Source organism: Scylla paramamosain, chromosome 38 (genome assembly GCF_035594125.1).
Source record: "Scylla paramamosain isolate STU-SP2022 chromosome 38, ASM3559412v1, whole genome shotgun sequence".
Taxonomy (NCBI): domain Eukaryota; kingdom Metazoa; phylum Arthropoda; class Malacostraca; order Decapoda; family Portunidae; genus Scylla; species Scylla paramamosain.
In genome coordinates this window covers 11,633,876-11,654,604 of record NC_087188.1, presented here as the reverse complement: position 1 = coordinate 11,654,604, position 20,729 = coordinate 11,633,876, and the positions used below count along the sequence as shown (strand labels likewise).

The window sequence follows — 20,729 nt, the reverse complement described above, 5'->3', positions numbered from 1 at the left end:
TTCATTTGTATCTTCTCTGGGTTATTTATTTTGTGTAATATTGTTTTTCATCATAGGACACTAGTGATGGCAGATTGGAGCCGTGTTGTAAGGTGATAATGTGAGATGAACTTACACATATTGTAAATCTTAATATAATGTCTTATTCAGTTGATTTTTTGAAGGAATTGATCAGCATGCTATATGAAAATTTCTCCTGATCAAATTACCACATTGTAGGTAGTATGAAAAAAAAGAACAAGGTAGACTGGGTGTTGTGTTCAGTTGTAGGTATTGAATGAAGAGGCATTCAGAGAGAGAGAGAGAGAGAGAGAGAGAGAGAGAGAGCTTTATTTAGTGAATCTTAAAAACACAGCATTTATTCACCATCATACTACTGTCTTGTGATGAAAAACAAAAAACTAAGGAGAGAGAGAAATGCCATAATTACATACATTTTATTTAAGTGAATCTTTACAACACTGTTTTTGGATGAGAAAGACAACCAAGTGTTACAAAAAATAAGTGAATAAGAGAGAATACATAAAACAGTATGTAGGGGACAGTTTCAGGTCAGGTTGGGGATAGATTGCCTTAAGGTGCTGTCCAATCACCAACCATCTCTCAAAGGCAGCTTGGGTTTGTAATCTTGCTGGGATAAACAAAGAGTAGGAAAATACAACCTGGTAAGTAAGTATACAAAGATGCACACACACTGTTCAAACCAGGCCTTACAAGAGGGAGTGGCTGGAGGAGGTCATAGCAAGATGTGGAAGGAACTGGGGAAATTTGGTGGGGTGGGGTGGGGTGGGGTGGGGTGGGTCTCTCTCTCTCTCTCTCTCTCTCTCTCTCTCTCCTTGTCTTAATCTTCCTTAATGTGTGTGTGATAGTCGGCTTCTTGGTCCCCGGGCAGTACAGTAGTAGATTATGAACACGTTAAAACTGAGTTAGAACTGGAGATGATGAAGTCCTAAATGGAGTTTAAAGTACTGCTTCTTCTTCTATGCAGTTTTTTTAGTGTGTAATTTGTCTTGCCATGGATACAAATAGTGGTAAGTGAGGAAGGAAGCTCTTCTGAATATGACGACAATGTTATCGTGTTCTAGGTAAGGTGGACAGGAATGATGCTAGCAAGCTCCTGGTACAAGACAACAGCAGCCTGGCAGAAGAAGAACAAACAGGCACATGGCCACACTTGTCTTGTGCCAGCAGCTTGGGATAAAAGTTACTATCCTTCCTTTCCACTTCACCTAGCACATGGTAACACCTTGTTCAGGAGAACTTCCTCCATCACTTGTCACTCTATTTACAGCAAGACAATTCCATGAATACAGTCATAGTGAGCAAGCAGCAGTCTAGACATTTTAAACATGAAAACAGTCACAGTGAGCAAGCAGCAGTCTGGACATTTTAAACTATCTCTGTTTATGGTAAGACTATTCCAAGAACAAAAGCAGCAGAGAAGCAGCAACAGTACAGATATTTAAGATGAGCTATGTCTAGGATCTCAACTTGTACCATCTCAATTATTCTCTATCACTTCTGTCAGTTTTACCACATTCATAATCCACAGTCATTCTGTCCACTGATGAGGAAGCCAGCTAAGTATCACACACAACAAGGGAGATGGACAGAAGACAAGTAAAACTTACTAGAAAGGATGGCGTCTGAGTGGAGCTGGAGACACTGATGAGGTGATGAGTAGCTTTGATTCAGCAGGTGTAGGTGTCCAGTGTGTGCTTCTGTGTGTTGTTCCAAATAAACATACGACATCAACCTTGCCTTTCCTTCTCTTGGTCCAGATGATCTTGGATACCTGTGGACAAACAAAATTATAAGTACTGAATCAGACTGATGTTTTTGCTAGAGGAAGAGAAAGACCCGGTGGACCTTGACTCTCTTACCAAAGGAAGAAAGTGTTGAATACAAGAAAATATTACATGGTTACATAAATAGCTGATAAAAACTCCACTAAAATATCATTATATGGCAAGACACTGCAACTTCTAAACTAATACCCCTAAATATGGAAGACGACACATTTACGTTGCCAAGTAAAACTGGCCACAAAATACATTAAACTTGTACTGGAGATAAGTTAAGGAAACGTTTGTGGGCTGTTCTTGTGAGGGCATCATTTATAAGATTTGTGCATGAAGGAAGCTAGATGAACTCTTACTAAATAAATTCAATCAACTAATGCGTACCAACCTGACCCACACACACACACACACACAGACACACGGCGCCACAGTGACAGGACAGACCAAGGTAGCAGTCGCTGCACAACATGCTGCACCACAAAGCTGGAAGAAAGATCATAAAGACGAATCACTAAACTATTAATCCTGATAACTGAAGGATTATTCGTCTCATCATCTTTATGACGTGTCAGGCAAAGATATCTGCCTGCCGTCCTTCAGTAGTAGTAATAATAATAATAATAATAATAATAATAATAATAATAATAATAATAATAATAATAATAATAATAACAAGTAAATAATCTTACCTGACTGCGGTTTCACTACCCAACTCGCTGCCGGAGAGATTCACAGGCGTCTTTTTCTCGCACACCAGCTTGAGAATGTCAGACGAGATGTACAGGTCTTTCCTTTCCTGCGTCCTGATCGATGCTCTTCCAACTACACTCGCAGGCACGGAGGGCGTTGTTACTTCCTGGGTATTCCTTGACGAGTGAGCAAGACGTCGCGCTGGATATGTCTTCCTTTCCGCGAATCTGCATGAAAATAACAATTATGAGGAATTATAAGGAGTGTACACGCCAGTCCAGATGATTACAAGTCTTTTTCCTTTCCAATTAGAACTTGCAGATCGCATTTATGAGATATTACAATGAGTGGACGTCAAGCCAAAGATAATTATAGATTTATATTTATTTTTATCTTTTATCTTTCTACAGTATTATACGTCTCTTATCTATGTATCCCTCTCCAACTTTTTTTTTATTCAACTTATATTCAATAAATAGTTAAACTGTTAAACTACCTTGCAAATGACCCTTGCGAAGGAACAAGCTTCATTTTACTTGTTTCGAGCTCTCGCGCACCTTCACAACACTGTGCCTGTGTCCAAAGCTTCCACTACAATAGTTGCACGGGAAGCACTACGAAAAAAAAAAAGAAAAAAAAACAAGAACTGTGCATAAACAAAATATATACGGACATTACAAGTAACAAAAAACAATATGACAGGGTTCGAACAGCGGGCAACACACCAACACTGCTTCGCCTGGCGGCCTCCACGCAAATGACGGAGCCAGGATAACACTCAAGCTTATAACCACTAGGACACACAATACATAACTATTTTTAATGATGATGATAACAATAAATACAAAGAGGAAAGCTGTGGTGAGCACCGAAGCCAGATAACCGAAGCAGTGATCACATGATTCAATTGGAGGGTTTATGAACTAGCACTCCTGTGGTCATTACCGACAAAGTACTTATCTCTACTTTAAAGGAATTATCTAACAGCATCCCAGTAATAGTATGCACCACTTAAAACAACATAAACTCCTGTGATAAAGAAGAACCTTAAAAATTCATTAAAAGATTCATACCACCACCACCACTACCTTGCCACGTCGTCCTCCTAGAGCCTCACACATGCCTTTCTATTTACCAAGTTTTCCGGCTCACTTCGCACTGCCCATGCTTGAAACGTAACACACAAAACCTACAGTGATTCAGGTATCATTTGCGCACTACTCTATGTGGCTACAGTGAACGTGTAGCAAGAAAAACGTGAAAAAATAGGGAGGGAAACTTCCTTACCTATCTCAGCGCCATGTTTGTCCTCTTGGGTGATGTCACGTGGCCGGGAACTTTAAATGCTTCTCCCTCTACCTAGCCCTCACCCCCCTGTCTCTCTCTCTCTCTCTCTCTCTCTCTCTCTCTCTCTCTTGTTCGTGAGACCAGTATGAGAGAGAGAGAGAGAGAGAGAGAGAGAGAGAGAGAGAGAGACCACATTCTACATAGAGAGAGAGAAAACAAGGAATCAGGGCAAAGAAACACGCCAATGGACTGTAGAATAGGGCGTTTAATGCAAAATTATATACATCTTTTTTTCTTTTTATATTATATTATATACATAAAAGGAATAGGAAATGATCACATGATAAGACATTTACATTATTAATATTATTATTGAAAGAGAACCATGACGGAAAGAAAGCAATGAACCGTGTCTCGATCATGTGTCTCTTAGTAATAAAGTATTTTTTTTAATCTTATTTCATCTCATTAGGACGATCGTGTGTTAGAATAATAATATTAACGTGTTGCTTTTGACTCGCTGGGAGAATGTGTCAACAGAATGGGTAGGTAGAAACAATATTTTTTTTTTTTTTTTGTCTTTTTCATGTTTTTTTTTTTATTCATTTATTTATTTTATTTTTTTGATCAGCGTAATAACAATGACTGCTCGAAACAGTTTCAGAAGCGCTCTCTTGTCTCGTTTTCCTTGGAGTCGTAACGGGTTTCCTAATGATGTTTTTCTATCTAATGTTCTGTTCTTGGTGTAAGTACAAAAAAGCATAATAATAATAATAATAATAATAATAATAATAATAATAATAATAATAATAATAATAATAATCGTTGGGTTCCGAGTGTTTTGTTACGTCTAATGTGATTGGCTAAGCCTCGCTCCAGTCCACCAACCAGAAAGCCTCTCCTCATACCACCAGCCAATCATGAACAAGGATGTATTTGCTCTGAACAGAAGAAGAAGAAGAAGAAGAAGAAGTAGAAGAAGAAGAAGAAAAAAAAAAAAAATTGATTTGGCTTCATAAACTAAGCAATGTTGAATAGTAGTAGTAGTAGTAGTAAAAGTAGTAGTAGTAGTAGTAGTAGTAGCAATAGTAGAAAACCAGCATTAATTTTACGAAAGTTCACGCAAGTTTGAGTTTGTGCTTTCCTATTTTGCACTTCCAAAATCTGACTTCACGTAGTCATTAGCGGCGGCTTTCCATTTTCTTTACATCTGCGGGAGGAGACTGATGGAGAAGCTGAGAGAGTTACTGTGGCGGGAGGGGACGGGAAGAATCTGCGTGTGTGTGTGTGTGTGTGTGTGTGTGTTTACCAATGGATGCTACAGATTGTAAATCCTATCTCAAATTTCATCTTGCCTCTTCTGTTCCATCACTGTTGGTGACATATAGACAGACAGACAGACAAACTTTGGTGGTGGCCAGTCTCAAGGGACGCTTTCCAGATGAGTGTTGTATTGTGTCATGTGTCGCAGGACGCTCGGTGTGGCGGAGCGTGTACAGGGACCACTCACAGGGAGGCGTGTGTTGCCAGGCTCGGTGGGTAGCTGAGCACTCGCCTCAGGTTTTGCGTGGTTTGAGCGCTGGTGGTTCACGAGACACAACATCTCAGCAGCCAGTCAGTCGCGTCACAACACCTCGGAACAATAACAATAGGTAATCGTGATGTAATAAGTTATTTGTTATCCCTCAGATTTGTAGTATACGTCAGTATACATTACCCATTACGTAACAAGTATACAAACATATAATATACATATATATCTTTTTTTTTTTTTAGAAAACATGTCATATTTTTTTGTCCATATAAATCTCAACAGAAAACAACAACACATACACAATCCATATAAACTTTATTCTTTAGAGTCGGAACAACCTACAGGAGAGAACGGCACGAGGAGACCCGCGCGGGGCACGCCCCACCCACGCAGCCCGCGCCGCGGCACGCACCGGCACGACCATTGCTGTAGTGTAGTATTGCTGCAAGTCTGTTTTGATGACTTGTGTCCCAAATATGCGCGGATCAACACTGGCCTGCACGAGGGCCAGCGCCTCGCGGCCCAGTGTTGGTTAGTTAACATGTGACAGCGGCGCGGCGCGGCGGCGGCGGGAGGAGGCTGCGGGCTGGTCTGCGTCGCGCGGGTCCCCAACTTGGATGCGTGATAATGAGATGGAGGTGAGTGAGTAATGTGGCGGTTGGTTTCGGCGACGGCGTATTGCAGGGGATCAGGCTACGGCCCCTGGCATGAACATGATCTCAAGTACTCTTGGCGGCGTGTCTACCAAGGTGCTGCTTATAAAAACTGGGAGAAAATTGAATCATGGACATCAAACCATAAAACAATATATATATATATATATATATATATATATATATATATATATATATATATATATATATATATATATATATATATATATATATATATATATATATGTGTGTGTGTGTGTGTGTGTGTGTGTGTGTGTGTGTGTGTGTGTGTGTGTGTGTGTGTGGAGCAGTGGAAACACTAGGTGGTGCTGCCCACACGTGCAGTCGTGACGTGCCTGGCGCGGGGCGATGCCTAAAATAACAAGAGGTGGGCAACGTAAGGACTAGTGAGGCGTGTTGTGTGATTAACGTTTTCATCCCTAAAAGATAATGGCAACTTTCTTCCTCTCAAGTATACACAGACTGCCTTCCAGCGGCCGTCAGCGACGCTCGCCAAACGGTGGTGTGCGAGGGGGAACACGGGGGCAGGTGGGGCGTTGGCGCTGACGTGAAGCCTCAACATGACTCTTGCCAAGTTCATTTTCTCAACATTCACTCAACTCGCTGTTATGTTCAATCTCCAGTATTGGATCTCAAGGCTTACACTCGCGTCCTGCACTGAGTTCCTGCGGGACAGACTGACAGACAGACACGCGGACACGCGGTAGGCGTGACGGCGCGGCGCCTTCTGGCCGTGTTTCCTAAAACGGCCTCGTCCTGCGGGGCGGCGCCGGGCTCTGCCTCGGTCTGGTGACGCTCAACACTCCGCTTGATCCACTCGGGCGCGGCGACAGACGCTCGGTCGGCACTCTCGAGGGGACGCGGCCCGAGCCATGACTTTCATTCTTTATTTCCATCATGCCTTATTTCTCTTTGTCCTTTTTTCCAGTCGCGGGAGGCAAGTGTAAGGCCGCGACGCCCCCACCTGCCCCTCGCCGCGAAGGGACGGGCTGGAGGGCAGACGCTCCTCTCTGCACACCTTGTTACCGGTAGGACCGAAGCTCGCTAATCGAACATAGCGAGGGGGAACGGGGCCTGTGCGCTCCGGGCGAGTCCTTCCCGACACTCACTACGATAGTCTCCAAGGGAAAGGAAAGAGTGAGGTGTGTGTACGTATGTATGCACCAGCGGGACCCAGGCGGCGAGCAGCTGCCGTGCGTCTCGCTACTCCGTGCTACTCCGGGACACGTGTGTGTGTGTGTGTGTGTGTGTGTGTGTGTGCGTGTGTGTGTGTGTGTGTGTGTGTGTGTGTGTGCGTATGTGTGTGTGTTGCGTTGCTATGTAGTGCCCGGTGTGCCTACAGAGGTCCAGGTTGGAGGTGGAGTGTTGCCGCGAGACACAAGCAGCAGACTCGGGTGTGTTGGGTTCGGTGCGCTAAGGGTACCGGCGTGTGGCGTGTGCGTGCGGCAGACGTTTGCCTTCAACACACCGCCGTGGATACGCGGTGGAAATTTTGTGAGCATTCGTGAGAAAGGAATGTTTGGGCGAGACGAATGACGAGCGGGTACTGGTGCTGGCGGCGAGCACCAGCTGACGGCGGGGTGGTGGTGGAGTCGCTCGGGGCCCACAGACCTGAACGTAAAGAGAACGTACAGAATACACAAGCGCAAACCTGCATACGTGATGAGAGGTGTGGGGGAGCGCCTCGTGGGGACCTCCCGAAGGGTTCTATATCGATAAACTTTTCTTCCTGTACATTAACAAACGTGAGGAGGGATTGGCGTCCAGTGGAAAAGTTATATTGTGATCACAGAATGGAGTAGTATTGGGCATTAAAAGCTACTGCGACGGCTGAAAAATCTCCATGCATTTTCCTTGCAATATCATGTGTGAATGCTAAAGCCAGCACAGTCTTGCATCTCTGAGTTTATTTCATTAATAGTATTTTCTTTTTCAACACATAGAAATGTTCTCACAGTGTCTCTGCTTCAGTGTGCCACTCTTTTGACATTTTCTTGCGTCGTGTCGCAAGTCCACGCTCACTGTTCACTCTGCAGACCACTCCGGGCCACGCTCACACTGCCTTCACCACTACCAGCTCACTAGCGGGTCGTGTTGCACTATGCGTCTCTGCTGCCTAGAAGCGGTAGCGACCTGGCCTCGCGGGGCGCTGCTGGCAAGCTGCTGGCGGCAGGTCTGGCGGGACAAGCTGGCAAGCCACTCCGCCCCCCCCGGCCACCACACACACTGCAGGACGCCCTCTCCCTCACGCCCTTTGCCGCGTCCTAGGATAACGGCAAAGTAGCTGCGGGGAGAGGCTTTCACGGGGAGGTGCGTGCAAGCGTGCGTGCGTCACTACGGTGCGGGTCCTGTGCGGCCGGCGCGGCGCGGGGCGGGGTAGGGCGAGGCGGGGCAGGGGAGGCGGGACAGGGCGGGGCGGGGCGGGGCGGGGCGGCGGCGACCACAGAGGTGATCGCGTCGCTTGTTCCTGGCGAGTACATGGTGGGCGCGTTTCAGCTAAGATTACGTTCTCCTAGGAGAGAGAGAGAGAGAGAGAGAGAGAGAGAGAGAGAGAGAGAGAGAGAGAGAGAGAGAGAGAGAGAGAGAACCACCACCAGACAAGTGGTATAAAGACAGCACACATGCGGCGTCAGGTGGCGGCGGGCGGGGCGCGGGGGACGTCTAGCTAACACGTGGTGGAGCCATTGGGCAGGACGCGGCGTGTCAGGGAGCAGAGGCCTCGTCGGTGTGCCCGCGAGCCGGTGACGCAATGAAGAGTATTAAGGACGAAATAGTTCCATCTCCCCCACTTTTCTCGCTGTATTAAAAGTTTCCCCCCGCCAAAGCTCCGCGGGTTTCTTTAAGCAATCTTGCGCGAGCCTCATCAAGAACATACACCGGGGCGTGTTTATTGTTAGTTTTATTCTCCGTGGCGAGCAGCTTTATGAGATACAAGTGGGACAAGGCACAAAACAATGTCTAGAACAGTCCAAACTGAAAAGCCTCCCGCACTGGGGAGGGCGCGGCGGCACGGCGCGACGCGGCCCGTGCAGCGGGATCCGGCCAAGGTCTGGGGCGGCCAGCGCGGCGAGGCAGCGCTCGCTCCCTGCCCGGTGTGACCTGCGCTGACCGGCCTCTGTGGACCTTTGGTGCGCGATGTGGGCGGCGGCGGTGCTGAGGTGCGGCAGCGGCGCCACCGCTGCGCCTCCCGAAGACCGCACGGCTGTCCTTGACTGACGGCTCGACGCGGCGGCAACCTGCGGGCGTGACTCCTGCCGGGGGAGCGCTGTGCGTCGCGTCAAGGCGCCCGCCGTCCCGCGCTGTAATAATATAACGGCTTTGAATCGCGTGGCGCGGCGCGGCGCGGCGGCGGCGGCGGCGGCGGCAGCGGCGTGTCGAGTTGCTTCCCTGTGATTCAGCGTTGTCTTGTGGTCATGTTAGAGAACTAAAAAGGCACGATGGGTGTACGAGACGTGTGCGGCCTCCGTGACGGGGACACCTTGCGCGGCGGGTGAGCGGGGCGGGCGGGGCGGGGCGGGCCGTAAGACGGGAGGGATAGTGCGGGGCGGGGCTGGGTTGGGCTGGGCATAAGATGGGAGGGCTAGAGCGGGGCGGGACCGTAACATCTCACGGCCACGCACAAGTAGCAGCAGGGAGGGATGGATGGAGGGAGGGAGGGAGGGAGGGAGGGACGCACTCACCATTATTACAAGATCGCTCTCCTTTATATATTTTTTTCACCTTTTTACTCTTAACGAATGAGACGTGACGCATGAATCAGGTAAAAAAGTAACATGAGGCGACGAAGTGAGAGGCCGCCCCCCGTGCACCATGAGGGCCACGGGGGACGAGGGTGGGTGAAGTAAGGCTCCAATTGACTTACGTTACTCGGACAGGTCGGGAGGGAGGGGTTGGGATGGGGATGGCGATGACCTGAATGACACGAGGATGTGTGGTGTGGCGTGTGGCGTCAGTGTGGTGGTGCGTGTGGTGGTGTATGCGTACAACAAGTCTTCACCAATAAAACCTATAAAAGAAGTGTACATACATACATACATACATACATACATACATACGTACAATGGACAGAGGCTTAAACGTGAGTGGTATAGCAGTAAATCTTCCTGAACATCTTATTTTTTTGTTGTCTTCTTCATATATTACATACGTATATCACAAAATAACAACGCATCTTGACAAAATATCATGTGGTACAAAAGGCGACAAGACCGTGATGGCTTTCATCAAACTAGACTTTATATGATCAGCTGGAAAGTCACAAAAATAGAACCTTTTTTTATTATTACGCGAAATACCTGCAAAAAACTAGTCTGCCTATAAGTCACGTGTCACTTAAGCTCACAGCAAAGAAGAGCAACATAACAAGTGGGAGGCGGCGGCGGCGGAGACCACGGCGTAACGAACAGGTAGCCAGCGCTCGCACACACGCACGCACCGCCTCCAAGCTCGCGGAAAACGGTACAAGCGTCGGTGGCTCGAGTAAAGCAGTGAAACAGTGAAGCCTCGTTGAGTGTAGTGACAGTCATCAGAACTGCTCATTAAAACCCCAAGATGAATTTTGATCTCTCCCGCTTCCCTGTACAGATTTCAGATTTTTTTTTTTGTATGAATTTTTACCCAAAATCCATAATTCACGTGTTTTTATTTTAGATTTCCGTCAATTTCCTTTAATTTGACGCGCCCCTGAGTCGCCGGTTCAGGTTCACGGGTTCACTCAGACGCCTCGAGGCTTCACTGCAGCGCCGTCACTCAAAGGTTTCGCTGGGTACCGTTAAAAAGATGTACAAAGGCAACGGAGTCACTTACATGGAAGAAAAATAACCTTCCTCGCACCTGGAAGCAATTAAGGGCAGGTGAAACATGGCAGGTACACATCAGTCAACCAAGAAACAGGTGTACATCAGCGAAACAATAATTTGGCGTATAATTCAATAACATTTTTTTTTTCAATTGCGTAACGTAAACAAGAGATCGGGGAAGGGAAGGGTTGAGACACCTTACTGGAGACTGTACGGCGAAGCGAAATGAGAAGTTAGCGTACTGAATGACAAAAAGATAACTGATAACTTCTTGGTCTATTACGTATTAATGAATCAGTATAAATAAAATAACTTTGTGGTCTAAGATTCGTATTTTTTTTAGTATAGTTCAAGCAAAGACCACCAACATCCGTGATCATTTAGACTAGTGGTAATACGTATATTAGAACTGTAGAGAGTATAGCTTTGTAATTCAGACCACATCAGCAATTAGTCGCAGTGTATGGAAAAAAAAATATATATATAACTTTCTGTACTCATTTCCAACGTAACATTCAAAGTATGACTCATTTTGTACCTCAGACCACGAGGATCAGTTATCTCTCTATGTCACCCTTGAAATACTTGCGGTGTCTCGGGAAAAGAGATAAAGATAAATAACTTTCTAGCTTTCTATACTCTCATTCCCAACATAACATGAAAATACTTTGTAGCTCAGAACATCAGTAATCTCTCATACACTACCTTTGACAATCTCGCGGCGTCTCGGGAATAAAAGGACTCAAACTAAACCTTTTGTATTCTCATTAACAACGTAACAGAATACTCTCTTTCACTCCATACAGAAAAGCACTCGTTGTCAGTCCAGGTCACCCTACTCTGAAATCTCGACTTCTTTCCACACTTTCGCTTTCTTCCTTCCGGGGGGAAGAAGCTTCGACGGATAAATACGAGAGGGAGTAAAGCATGTGAGAGGGATTCAAAAACTGGAGATCAAGAAAGGCTATCATAAGAGGGTCAAAGCTCTATGTCAAAAATCTTAGCCGGGTTTATTAAATGTACAGTGAAATAAGCCCTACTGGTAAAAACTAGAGCGAGGGTAAAAGGTGTGATAGATAAGGTGTTAATGGCGGATTTGAAGCTGTAATGAGCCGAAGCCAAGGCGGGTTGATGCTCTTAAGACTGAGTGAAAGTTTCCTAGTCAGTCTATAACAGGTAAGAAGGAAGTGACGAAAAGCCTAAACTAAGTCAACCCACGACAGGTGAACTCAAGCACTAATCAAATTCACAACAGGTACGCTCCAATTAGCAGAGTAAACTACATAGGTAGGCAAACTCCGTCACTTATTAGAGTAACCCTAAACAGGTAAAATGGACTAGCGGGAACAGGTAAACTCCAATTAGCAGAGTAAACTACACAGGTAAGTAAACTCCATCACTTATCAGAGTTACCCTACGGACAGGTAAAATGGACTAGCGGGAACAGGTAAACTCCAATTAGCAGAGTAGACCCCGACAGGTAGGTAAACTCAGGTGACTAACTAGAGCCCTACTACATACAAACAGGTGGGAGTACAGGTAGGCAGAGCGACTATGGTGAGGTGGTTGTGGGATCGTAATGACAATAAAAAAAAACCTCCGTTACTTCTTCACCTGGGCGAGTTAGTGTCAGTCTTTCAGCTCGCCTCGTCCGGTGGCTGCCAAAAGTGTGGATTGCAGAAACCTGTACGAGTGGAGTGTGTGTGATGTGATGAGCCACCACTGTTGTTCTATTAAGTGCTGATGAGGTGCTGTGGGTTGCCTCGAATACCCGCTGACCCACACGTAAAGGGGGAGCTAAACTGTGTCATTTTCTGGTGGTTTCCTTATCTTGTATTTTGAAATGATATCTTGTTTATTTTGTCTAAGGCCACGGAAATAATTTGTTGATTTCTCTTCGATGTTTTTGTGTTTCTCTCACTAAAAATGCAGTAGCTTAGTTAAAATATTACTAGAATCATGTAAACTTTTAAGTAATACGAGTAATTCACTTGGAATAGTTAAAAAAAAAGTAATTTAGGTTAAGTTTTCTTATGTTACGTTGTTTCATGTAATAAATGGTCTATTTTAGGATTGTTTAGAGCTTAATTGGATTATAGTACGTTAAGTTAGGTATATTAAAGAAATGCAGCATCACTTTTTTTTTGTCAGGTTACGTTAGACAAGGTGAGATTAGGCGAAATGAAGCTACGTAAGATTAAGTTGAGTCAGGCAAGATTCATCACAGCAGCCCCTTCACAGTCAGGCAGCGAGTGTTGAGGTGACCCGGTGCAGTTTGTACAATAAATTTTTCCTTGACTACAAATGAGTATAATTGACAATAATACTAATGACAGTAAGTAGTGGTAGTAATGACAAGTTGACAAGGGATAATCACTTGTAGAACTGCTTCCTAATAATAAAGAATAATGTAACTCACAATATAATACTAATGAGAATAGAATAATAGTCTTGTAACAACTATAATCTGTGCATATTTCTGTATTAGGAGTATGACAATAATACAAATAATCTGACAAATGACAATAATACAAACATCTGGTAAATTCTGTATGAACTCTGGCTAAAATATTCAAACTGACAATAATACTAATAATTTTCTGTAACATAATGGTAATAACAATAATAACAATCTGACGTGTTCCATTTACCTGTGAAATGTTTAATTATCTCTCCTAATTAAGCACAGGCATTGATACACAGCCAGGTGAGGTGTATTCCCTCAGGTATACATAGTGACACCCAGTATACATAATTACACAAAACAACAAGGAATTGAAAATCTTAAAATGAACAGGATGAAAAATACGCAATTTCCCGACTTTTCACCTTAATGATAACTAATTACCTGTGATTTTAAGACACGGTGGGGTGAATCATTAGTCTTATAGAGGGAGAGGGGGGAGGTGGGGGTGAGGGAAGGGGAGAAAGGGGCGTTTAACACATTAATAAGGTTGGGAATGGGAGGTGGCGGTGATGGTGATTGCAATATCGTATCTCATAAATTAATGTACGTTCTTTTATTCTCTTGTTTATATTATTAGTTTTATTTCCGTACTGATTTTTTATTTTATTTTTATGAGAAGTGTCCAAATAAACCATAGGAAAAAAAAATGGTGGTGGAGACAGGTACGGTATTGGTTTATCGTACCTTACTTGCATATTGTTGTACCTTATTATCAATCTTCTATTTTTTTTTCCTTTTCTCTTCATTTAATACCTTTATTATCTGCAGGGTTAAGGCAAGGGGGGAAGAGGGGAGGGCAAGCTAACATAAGTGTTCAGTGTATCGTACTTTTTACTTGAATATTACCGTACCTTTTTATAAGATTTTAACTTATTTTCTGACTGGTTTAAAGTGCACTGACTCGGATGCTCGTGATTGGCTGTTGCGTCTGTCCCACTAAACGACACTTAACGAATGAATGAGTTGGAACTGAGTGACTGAAAACTATTAACACACAAACAAACGAACAAACAAGGAAATCAAAGGTGATGTTTGATAACTATACTGGTGGAAAAACTTAGAAAAACTCTCTCTCTCTCTCTCTCTCTCTCTCTCTCTCTCTCTCTCTCTCTCTCTCTCTCTCTCTCTCTCTCTCTCTCTCTCTCTCACCGGAATCACTGTCATCTTAGAACGTAATCAGAATAACACTTAAAATCTAATAATAATAATAATAATAATGATAATAATAATGATACTATGACTCAACAACACTCAACTTAAGTAAGGATGAGACTGGAAACTCCTACATTACTAATTAATCAGAGTAACAACAGGTAAGGGTGAGTAACTAACATCCTTATTCTCCGCCAAGGAAAGAAAGAAAGAAAAAAAAACCCTCTTTGAGTTTATACTTATCGTAATCTTAAATGCGAATACCCTTGTTTCTTTTTAACGGTAAATGAAAGCCTCGAATGGGGAAGGGGAGGGATAGGGAGGGAGGGAGAGGGAGGGAGGGAGGAAAGATCACAAACTTGATAAACATTAGACGTAGAGATAATAAGAATAACAAGTGGAAAAAAAAAATACGAATGAAATGGTGGAAAAAATAAGTGATGATGACAATAATAATAATAATAATAATAATAATAATAATAATAATAACAATAATAATGGTAACCTGGTCATGTACAGACTGCGGTGAAATATTTGGATAGCTAGGAAGAATACGAAAGACAGATGGACAGAAAGAAACAGGCGTGTGGGGGGTGATGGGAGGAGGCCACACGCTTGGGAGGGGAGTCAGGAAGAGGAATAGGAGGAGGAGAAGGAAGGGAAATGTCAATTAAACCCTCTGTAGGTCGCGAAGAAGTAGAAGAGGAAGATGAAGTAACCAAGTGGAAAGACAATTCGGGAGATTACATCGATGGACTTTGCCACTCTGATCGGATGTCTGGGCACCTTTTTGTGGGGCTGCGGGAGAGAAGAACGAGGGAAGTGTTATGGCCATGTTAACACCTGCTGGGAGTACGATAATTGCATATGTGGTACGATTATTCAGTGTTTTTTTGAGGTTTATTCGAGTGTTTTTGGTTTTCTGGGTGGTTTTTCTTGTTTAGTTGAGTTTTTGTTGTGTTTTGTTATGGTTTCTTTGTTTTGTTCGTGTGTTTTTGTGTTAGGGAAAGTGAACACCTGCTGGGGTACGATAATTGTATGTGTTTTTGTTATTTAGTGTTTTTTTTTTAAGGTTTGGTTGAGTTTCTTGTTTTTTTTTCCTGGTGACTGTTTTGTTAGTGTGTGTGTGTGTGTGTGTGTGTGTGTGTGTGTGTGTGTGTGTGTGTGTGTGTGTGTATCATCATAATCACTTATCAGAAAATCAATACACTTATCTATTTTATTTAACTATTTGAATATCTATCAGGCTGTTCATTCAAGTCTAGATGAGCTTTTGTACTTCTCTCACTACTACTACTACTACTACTACTACTACTACTACTACTACTACTACTACTACTACTACTACTACAAGAAATTTTCGACCTCTCCTACTATTACCACTACCACCAGTCCTCCTCCCCCTCCTCTTCCTCCTCCTCCTCCTCCTCCTCCTCCTACTACTACTACTACTACTACTACTACTACTACTACTACTACTACTACTACAACCACTACTACTACTACCTTTCATCAGTATCCCAGACCACTAACACTAGCAGGAAGCATAACAGCAATGCAGGACAGGTAAAAGCAGACACAGGTAAGAGAAGGGCAAGTATGTTAATTACCTTGAATGTGTACTCTACCTGGCTGACCTCTGCCGGTTCCTGCAAGGGAGGTAGTAGGGTGAATAACAGGGAAGCGAAGAGGGAAGGGAGAAGAGAGGGGAGATGTGAGGAAAGCAGAGGGAAGATAACGGAGGGGAGATAACAAGACGAGAGGTGAGAGAAGGGAAGGAAAGGCAAGAGGAGAAAGAGGAGAGACGTGTGGAGAAGAGAGGGAAGAGGAGAGGAGATAAGAAGAGAGATGTGAGAGAAGGGAAGTGAATGAAAGAGAGTAGAGATGAAGAGACGAGAAAAGAGGATATGTGAGAAGAGGAGAGAGGAAAAGAAAAAGAAAGGGAAATGAAGGGAAGAAAAGGATAGAAAAGAGGAAATAAGAGAAAAGGAACGAAGGGAAAGAGAAGAAAGGCAAGAGAAAGGAAGGGAAAAGAGAAGGAAGGAGAGGGGAGAGAAAGAGACGAACAGAAAGAGACAGACAGACAAACATAAAGACAGACAAACAGACAGACGGACAGAGAGACAAAGAGATAGGCTGACAGAAAGGCAGAGACAGACAAGACAGACAGACAGACAGACAAGATCTGACGCAGGTGGCGGCAGTAGCGGCAGTGAAATTAGAAAAAAAAATAAATAAATAAATAAATACATCTGTTCGTATCAACTTGGCGAACGAATAACGAATCAAACATCTATATATACACATGGAAAGGAACGGTCCTGTCCGCCAAGTTAGCGTGAACAGACTGTAGCGGATTTTTTTTTTTTTTTTTGTGACAAGCTGAATGAAACAATATAAAAAGGAAAAAAAAAGTTAGCTTTCTCTTATCATAGAGAGTAATTTATTTTTGGCGTTGGTTGAAAAAGAAAAAAAATAAGAAAATTTAAGCAAAGTATCTGTGCTTTAGTTTTTCAGTTTGTTTTGTTTTAGTGTTTCAAGGAAGAGTTCGTTTGTACAAATTGTTTAGAAATGAGAGGAAGAAAAGGTTAAAGGAGATTTCTCGTGTTTAAATATTTTTATGTTATTTGGCAGAGAGAGAGAGAGAGAGAGAGAGAGAGAGAGAGAGAGAGAGAGAGAGAGAGAGAGAGAGAGAGAGAGAGAGAGAGAGAGAGAGAGAGAGAGAATCACATACCTCATTTTTATCTATATATCATCACTTTCAATTTTAATCCTCCTCCATGACCATTATTATCACCATCACCACCATCAGCATTCATGGAGGTGCAGATAAAGCAGCTGATTCATAAAGCTTCACGAGGCTTCAAATGAAACAATGAACCGTGAAAATCATTAATACCGATAGCTCTCTCTCTCTCTTTCTCTCTCTGTGTGTGTGTGTGTGTGTGTGTGTGTGTACTGTTTAGCTCCACCTCACGACACGAAGGAAATATACACGTATTATTAAGGAAATGAAGGTAAAAGAAAGGAAATTTACGTGTAGAGAGAGAGAGAGAGAGAGAGAGAGAGAGAGAGAGAGAGAGAGAGAGAGAGAGAGAGAGAGAGAGAGAGAGATTTAAGTATATTTTTAAAGTTAATTCAATAAGCCGAGTTATGTAGAATGTTTTTAATCAGCGAAATATGTGTGTGGTGATGAAAAATTATGAAAATTATTGCAATATAGTAACAACAATATGAATAATGTAGTGACGTGATAAAGGAAAGACAAGACAAAGAGAGAGAAGGAAAAAAAGGATAATAAATAAAATAATAACGTAAGAATAGAAAAGAAATAATAAAACAAACGAAAGTAAATATCTGACAACACTAAGAGAGAGAGAGAGAGAGAGAGAGAGAGAGAGAGAGAGAGAGAGAGAGAGAGAGAGAGAGAGAGAGAGAGAGAGAGAATATGACATGGACAGAAATTGTTATGGAAAGGAAAAAAAATAAGAAAAGAAAAAGAAAAAAAAAATAAGAGGCGTGTGAAAAAAAGCAAAAGCAGTGACTGTATGAGACAAACAAACAAACGAACGAACGAACAAAACAAAAGGAAAACAAACAGAAAAAAAATGCATACGGAAGACAGACAGACAGACAGACAGACACTTACGGTTCCAGTCACTTCCTGTAGAGACAAAAATGGAAGAGAACAAGATGAGTTAAGCAAGTTTTATAAGTTAAATAAGTTAAGTAAATAAGTAAATCAGTTAAACATTTAGATTTCAGCAAAGATTAAGAAATGAAGGAGATTTCAATAATACAATACATACACAGGAATACACCGCGTACACAGAATAACACTACGTACATGGATTATTACGTACATGAGAGGTATACGTACATACACACACACACATATACGTACATACATATATATACTCTTGGGGGTAATGATAATAGTACAGTATTAGTATGGGGAGGAAACAGATGAAAAAGAAGAAGTAGAAGGAGGAGGAGGAGGAAGAGGAGGGGGAAGAAAAGGAGGAGGAGAAAAGAAAAAAATACAGAAAAGCACACAAATCTTAATCAGTAATAAAGTAAAAACATGACAAAGTGAAAATGAAATAAATAGAGGTACGATGTTTTAGTGAAGGAGTAAAAATGAAGCAGAACGAAGAGAGAATAAAGGAAAAGAAAACCTCATTAATTTCACGAGTTTTTGAGTCGATAAACAAAGAGTAAACGAACCAAACAGCTTGAAATGAAAGCTTGATTAGAAGATAAACAGTCTTACCTTTTTTTTCATTGCTTGCTTTTTTAACCTCTGAGCAAACGAGTGACTGAACGAACAAATAAACAAACAAACAGCAACTAAATTAAGAAACACCTGGATACGAACTTACCTGAGATGGGAGATGAGTAACACACACACACACACACACACACACACACACACACTACAACAAAGCCAGGTAGAAAAAAACGAACAAACAAACAAACAATCAAACAAACAGATAGCACACACAGGTGACTGATTAAACACTACACAAACACCTGTCAGATAAGCATCGAACACACACACACCTGCCTAATTAAACACACGCGTAATTAACACCCCACACACACACACACACACACACACACACACACACACACACACACCTACCTATTGACTCCATAACTAATATTTTAAACCCTTCACCTTCATAACTATCAATACTATTTTACTATTCCCTCTCACATTTCTACCAAGCCACTAACTACTTTACCTGACTACTTTTTTTCTTTTCTCGTTTAGGTTTTCAAGGACGATGAAATAAGGTATTTTTTGTAAATGATTGAGTTTAGGACGATTGTGATAACTAGGGTGTTAACAAATAGATGGACAGACAGACACACAGACACACAGACATACACACACATATGCAAACGAACTTGAAATGTAATAAATACCTAACGTCACACACACACACACACACACACACACACACACACTTGAACAACAAGCATCACATCTCATTCCCTACCTTGTAAAACCACGAAACATGACGCGACACACACACACACACACACACACACACACACACACACACACACACACACACCAAAACACACCAAAACACACACCTACCCTCCTTCCCACACACACAGGTACTCACAGACACACACACGCACACACCTCTCCATTAGGGCAGCTGTTGGCCGCGTTGGTGTGAGAGCACTGGGAGTTTCCACAGTTCGCGCAGGCCATCATCTCGTGGGAATTGCGCTGTTCCGTGGGTCTGGCGGGTAAGGGTGCCATCTCCCCCAGGCCCGTGCACGCATTCACGTCAGATCCCCCGGGCCCCCCTGGTCGCTTCCGGTCCGTCTGGGGACAAGGTGCTGTGAGGTGCTATGATGCAAGGGCAGTGAGAGGCTGGAAGAGGCTGGGAGAGGCTAGGAGAGGCTGGGAGAGGTTGGGAGAGGCATGGGAGAGGCTGGGAGAGGCTGGGAGAGGCAGGGAGAGGCTGGAAGAGGTAAGGAGAGACTGGGGAGAGACATAGGAAAGGAAAGGAAAGATCAGAGAGGCAGTGAGAGGCTGAGAGAGGAAAGGAGAGGCGGGGAGAGGCTGGAAGAAGTTGGGAAATGTAGAGAGAAGCGGGGAGAGATATGGGAGAGGAAAGGAGAGATTGGAGAGGCAGAGAGAGGCTGGGAGAGACATGGGAGAGGAAAGGAGAGGCGGGGAGAGGCTGGGAGAGTTTGGGAAAGGCAGGAGAGAGGAAAGACATGGAAGAGGAAATGAGAGCTTGGAGAGGCGGTGAAAGGGTAGAGGGAGACAGAAAGAGGCAGGGGACAGGAGGGAGGAGGCTGGAAAAGGCAGGGAGAGACATGAGAGAGGCAGGGGAGAGGCAGGAATGAGGTCTCTGGTAAAAGAAAACGACACACAGGTATTATCTTACACAGGTAAGCACACACACACCAACACACACACACATACATACGTACATACATATATACGCGCACATACACGCACATAATGCACAATGTGGTAGCTAGAAACAAAAATACAAGTTTACGAACACACACACACACACACACACACACACACACACACACACACACACACACGATGCACTAAACACTAAACATTTGATTACACTTGTTGTTTTTGTTGCTTATTATTGTTTGTGAGGAAAACTTTTGCGTTAAAACCGAAAATTATAATGAATTGAAATATGCTGTAGTGTGTGAGTTTGTTTGATGAATAAAATGAGAATTGAATTAAAATTGTTCGCAGGTAGGTGAACACACACACACACGCACACACACACACACACACACACACACACACACTCTCTCTCTCTC

General features: G+C 43.4%; 1 protein-coding gene across 1 annotated transcript in view; it reads right to left on the bottom strand.

The window, feature by feature from the left end:
- Positions 1-423: 423 nt before the first annotated feature.
- Positions 424-20,729, bottom strand: part of LOC135091765 (glutamate-gated chloride channel-like) — a 130,922-nt gene continuing 110,616 nt past the window's right edge. The window contains exons 12-20 of the mRNA XM_063989707.1: positions 19,564-19,752; positions 18,055-18,069; positions 16,016-16,054; positions 3,780-15,203; positions 2,989-3,106; positions 2,492-2,719; positions 2,191-2,285; positions 1,632-1,795; positions 424-631 (exon numbers count right to left, since the gene is read on the bottom strand). Of these exons, the coding sequence (XP_063845777.1) occupies positions 15,072-15,203; positions 16,016-16,054; positions 18,055-18,069; positions 19,564-19,752 (375 nt within the window). The 3' untranslated portion in view covers positions 424-631; positions 1,632-1,795; positions 2,191-2,285; ... (1 more) ...; positions 2,989-3,106; positions 3,780-15,071. The remainder of the gene's footprint in view (positions 632-1,631; positions 1,796-2,190; positions 2,286-2,491; positions 2,720-2,988; positions 3,107-3,779; positions 15,204-16,015; positions 16,055-18,054; positions 18,070-19,563; positions 19,753-20,729) is intronic.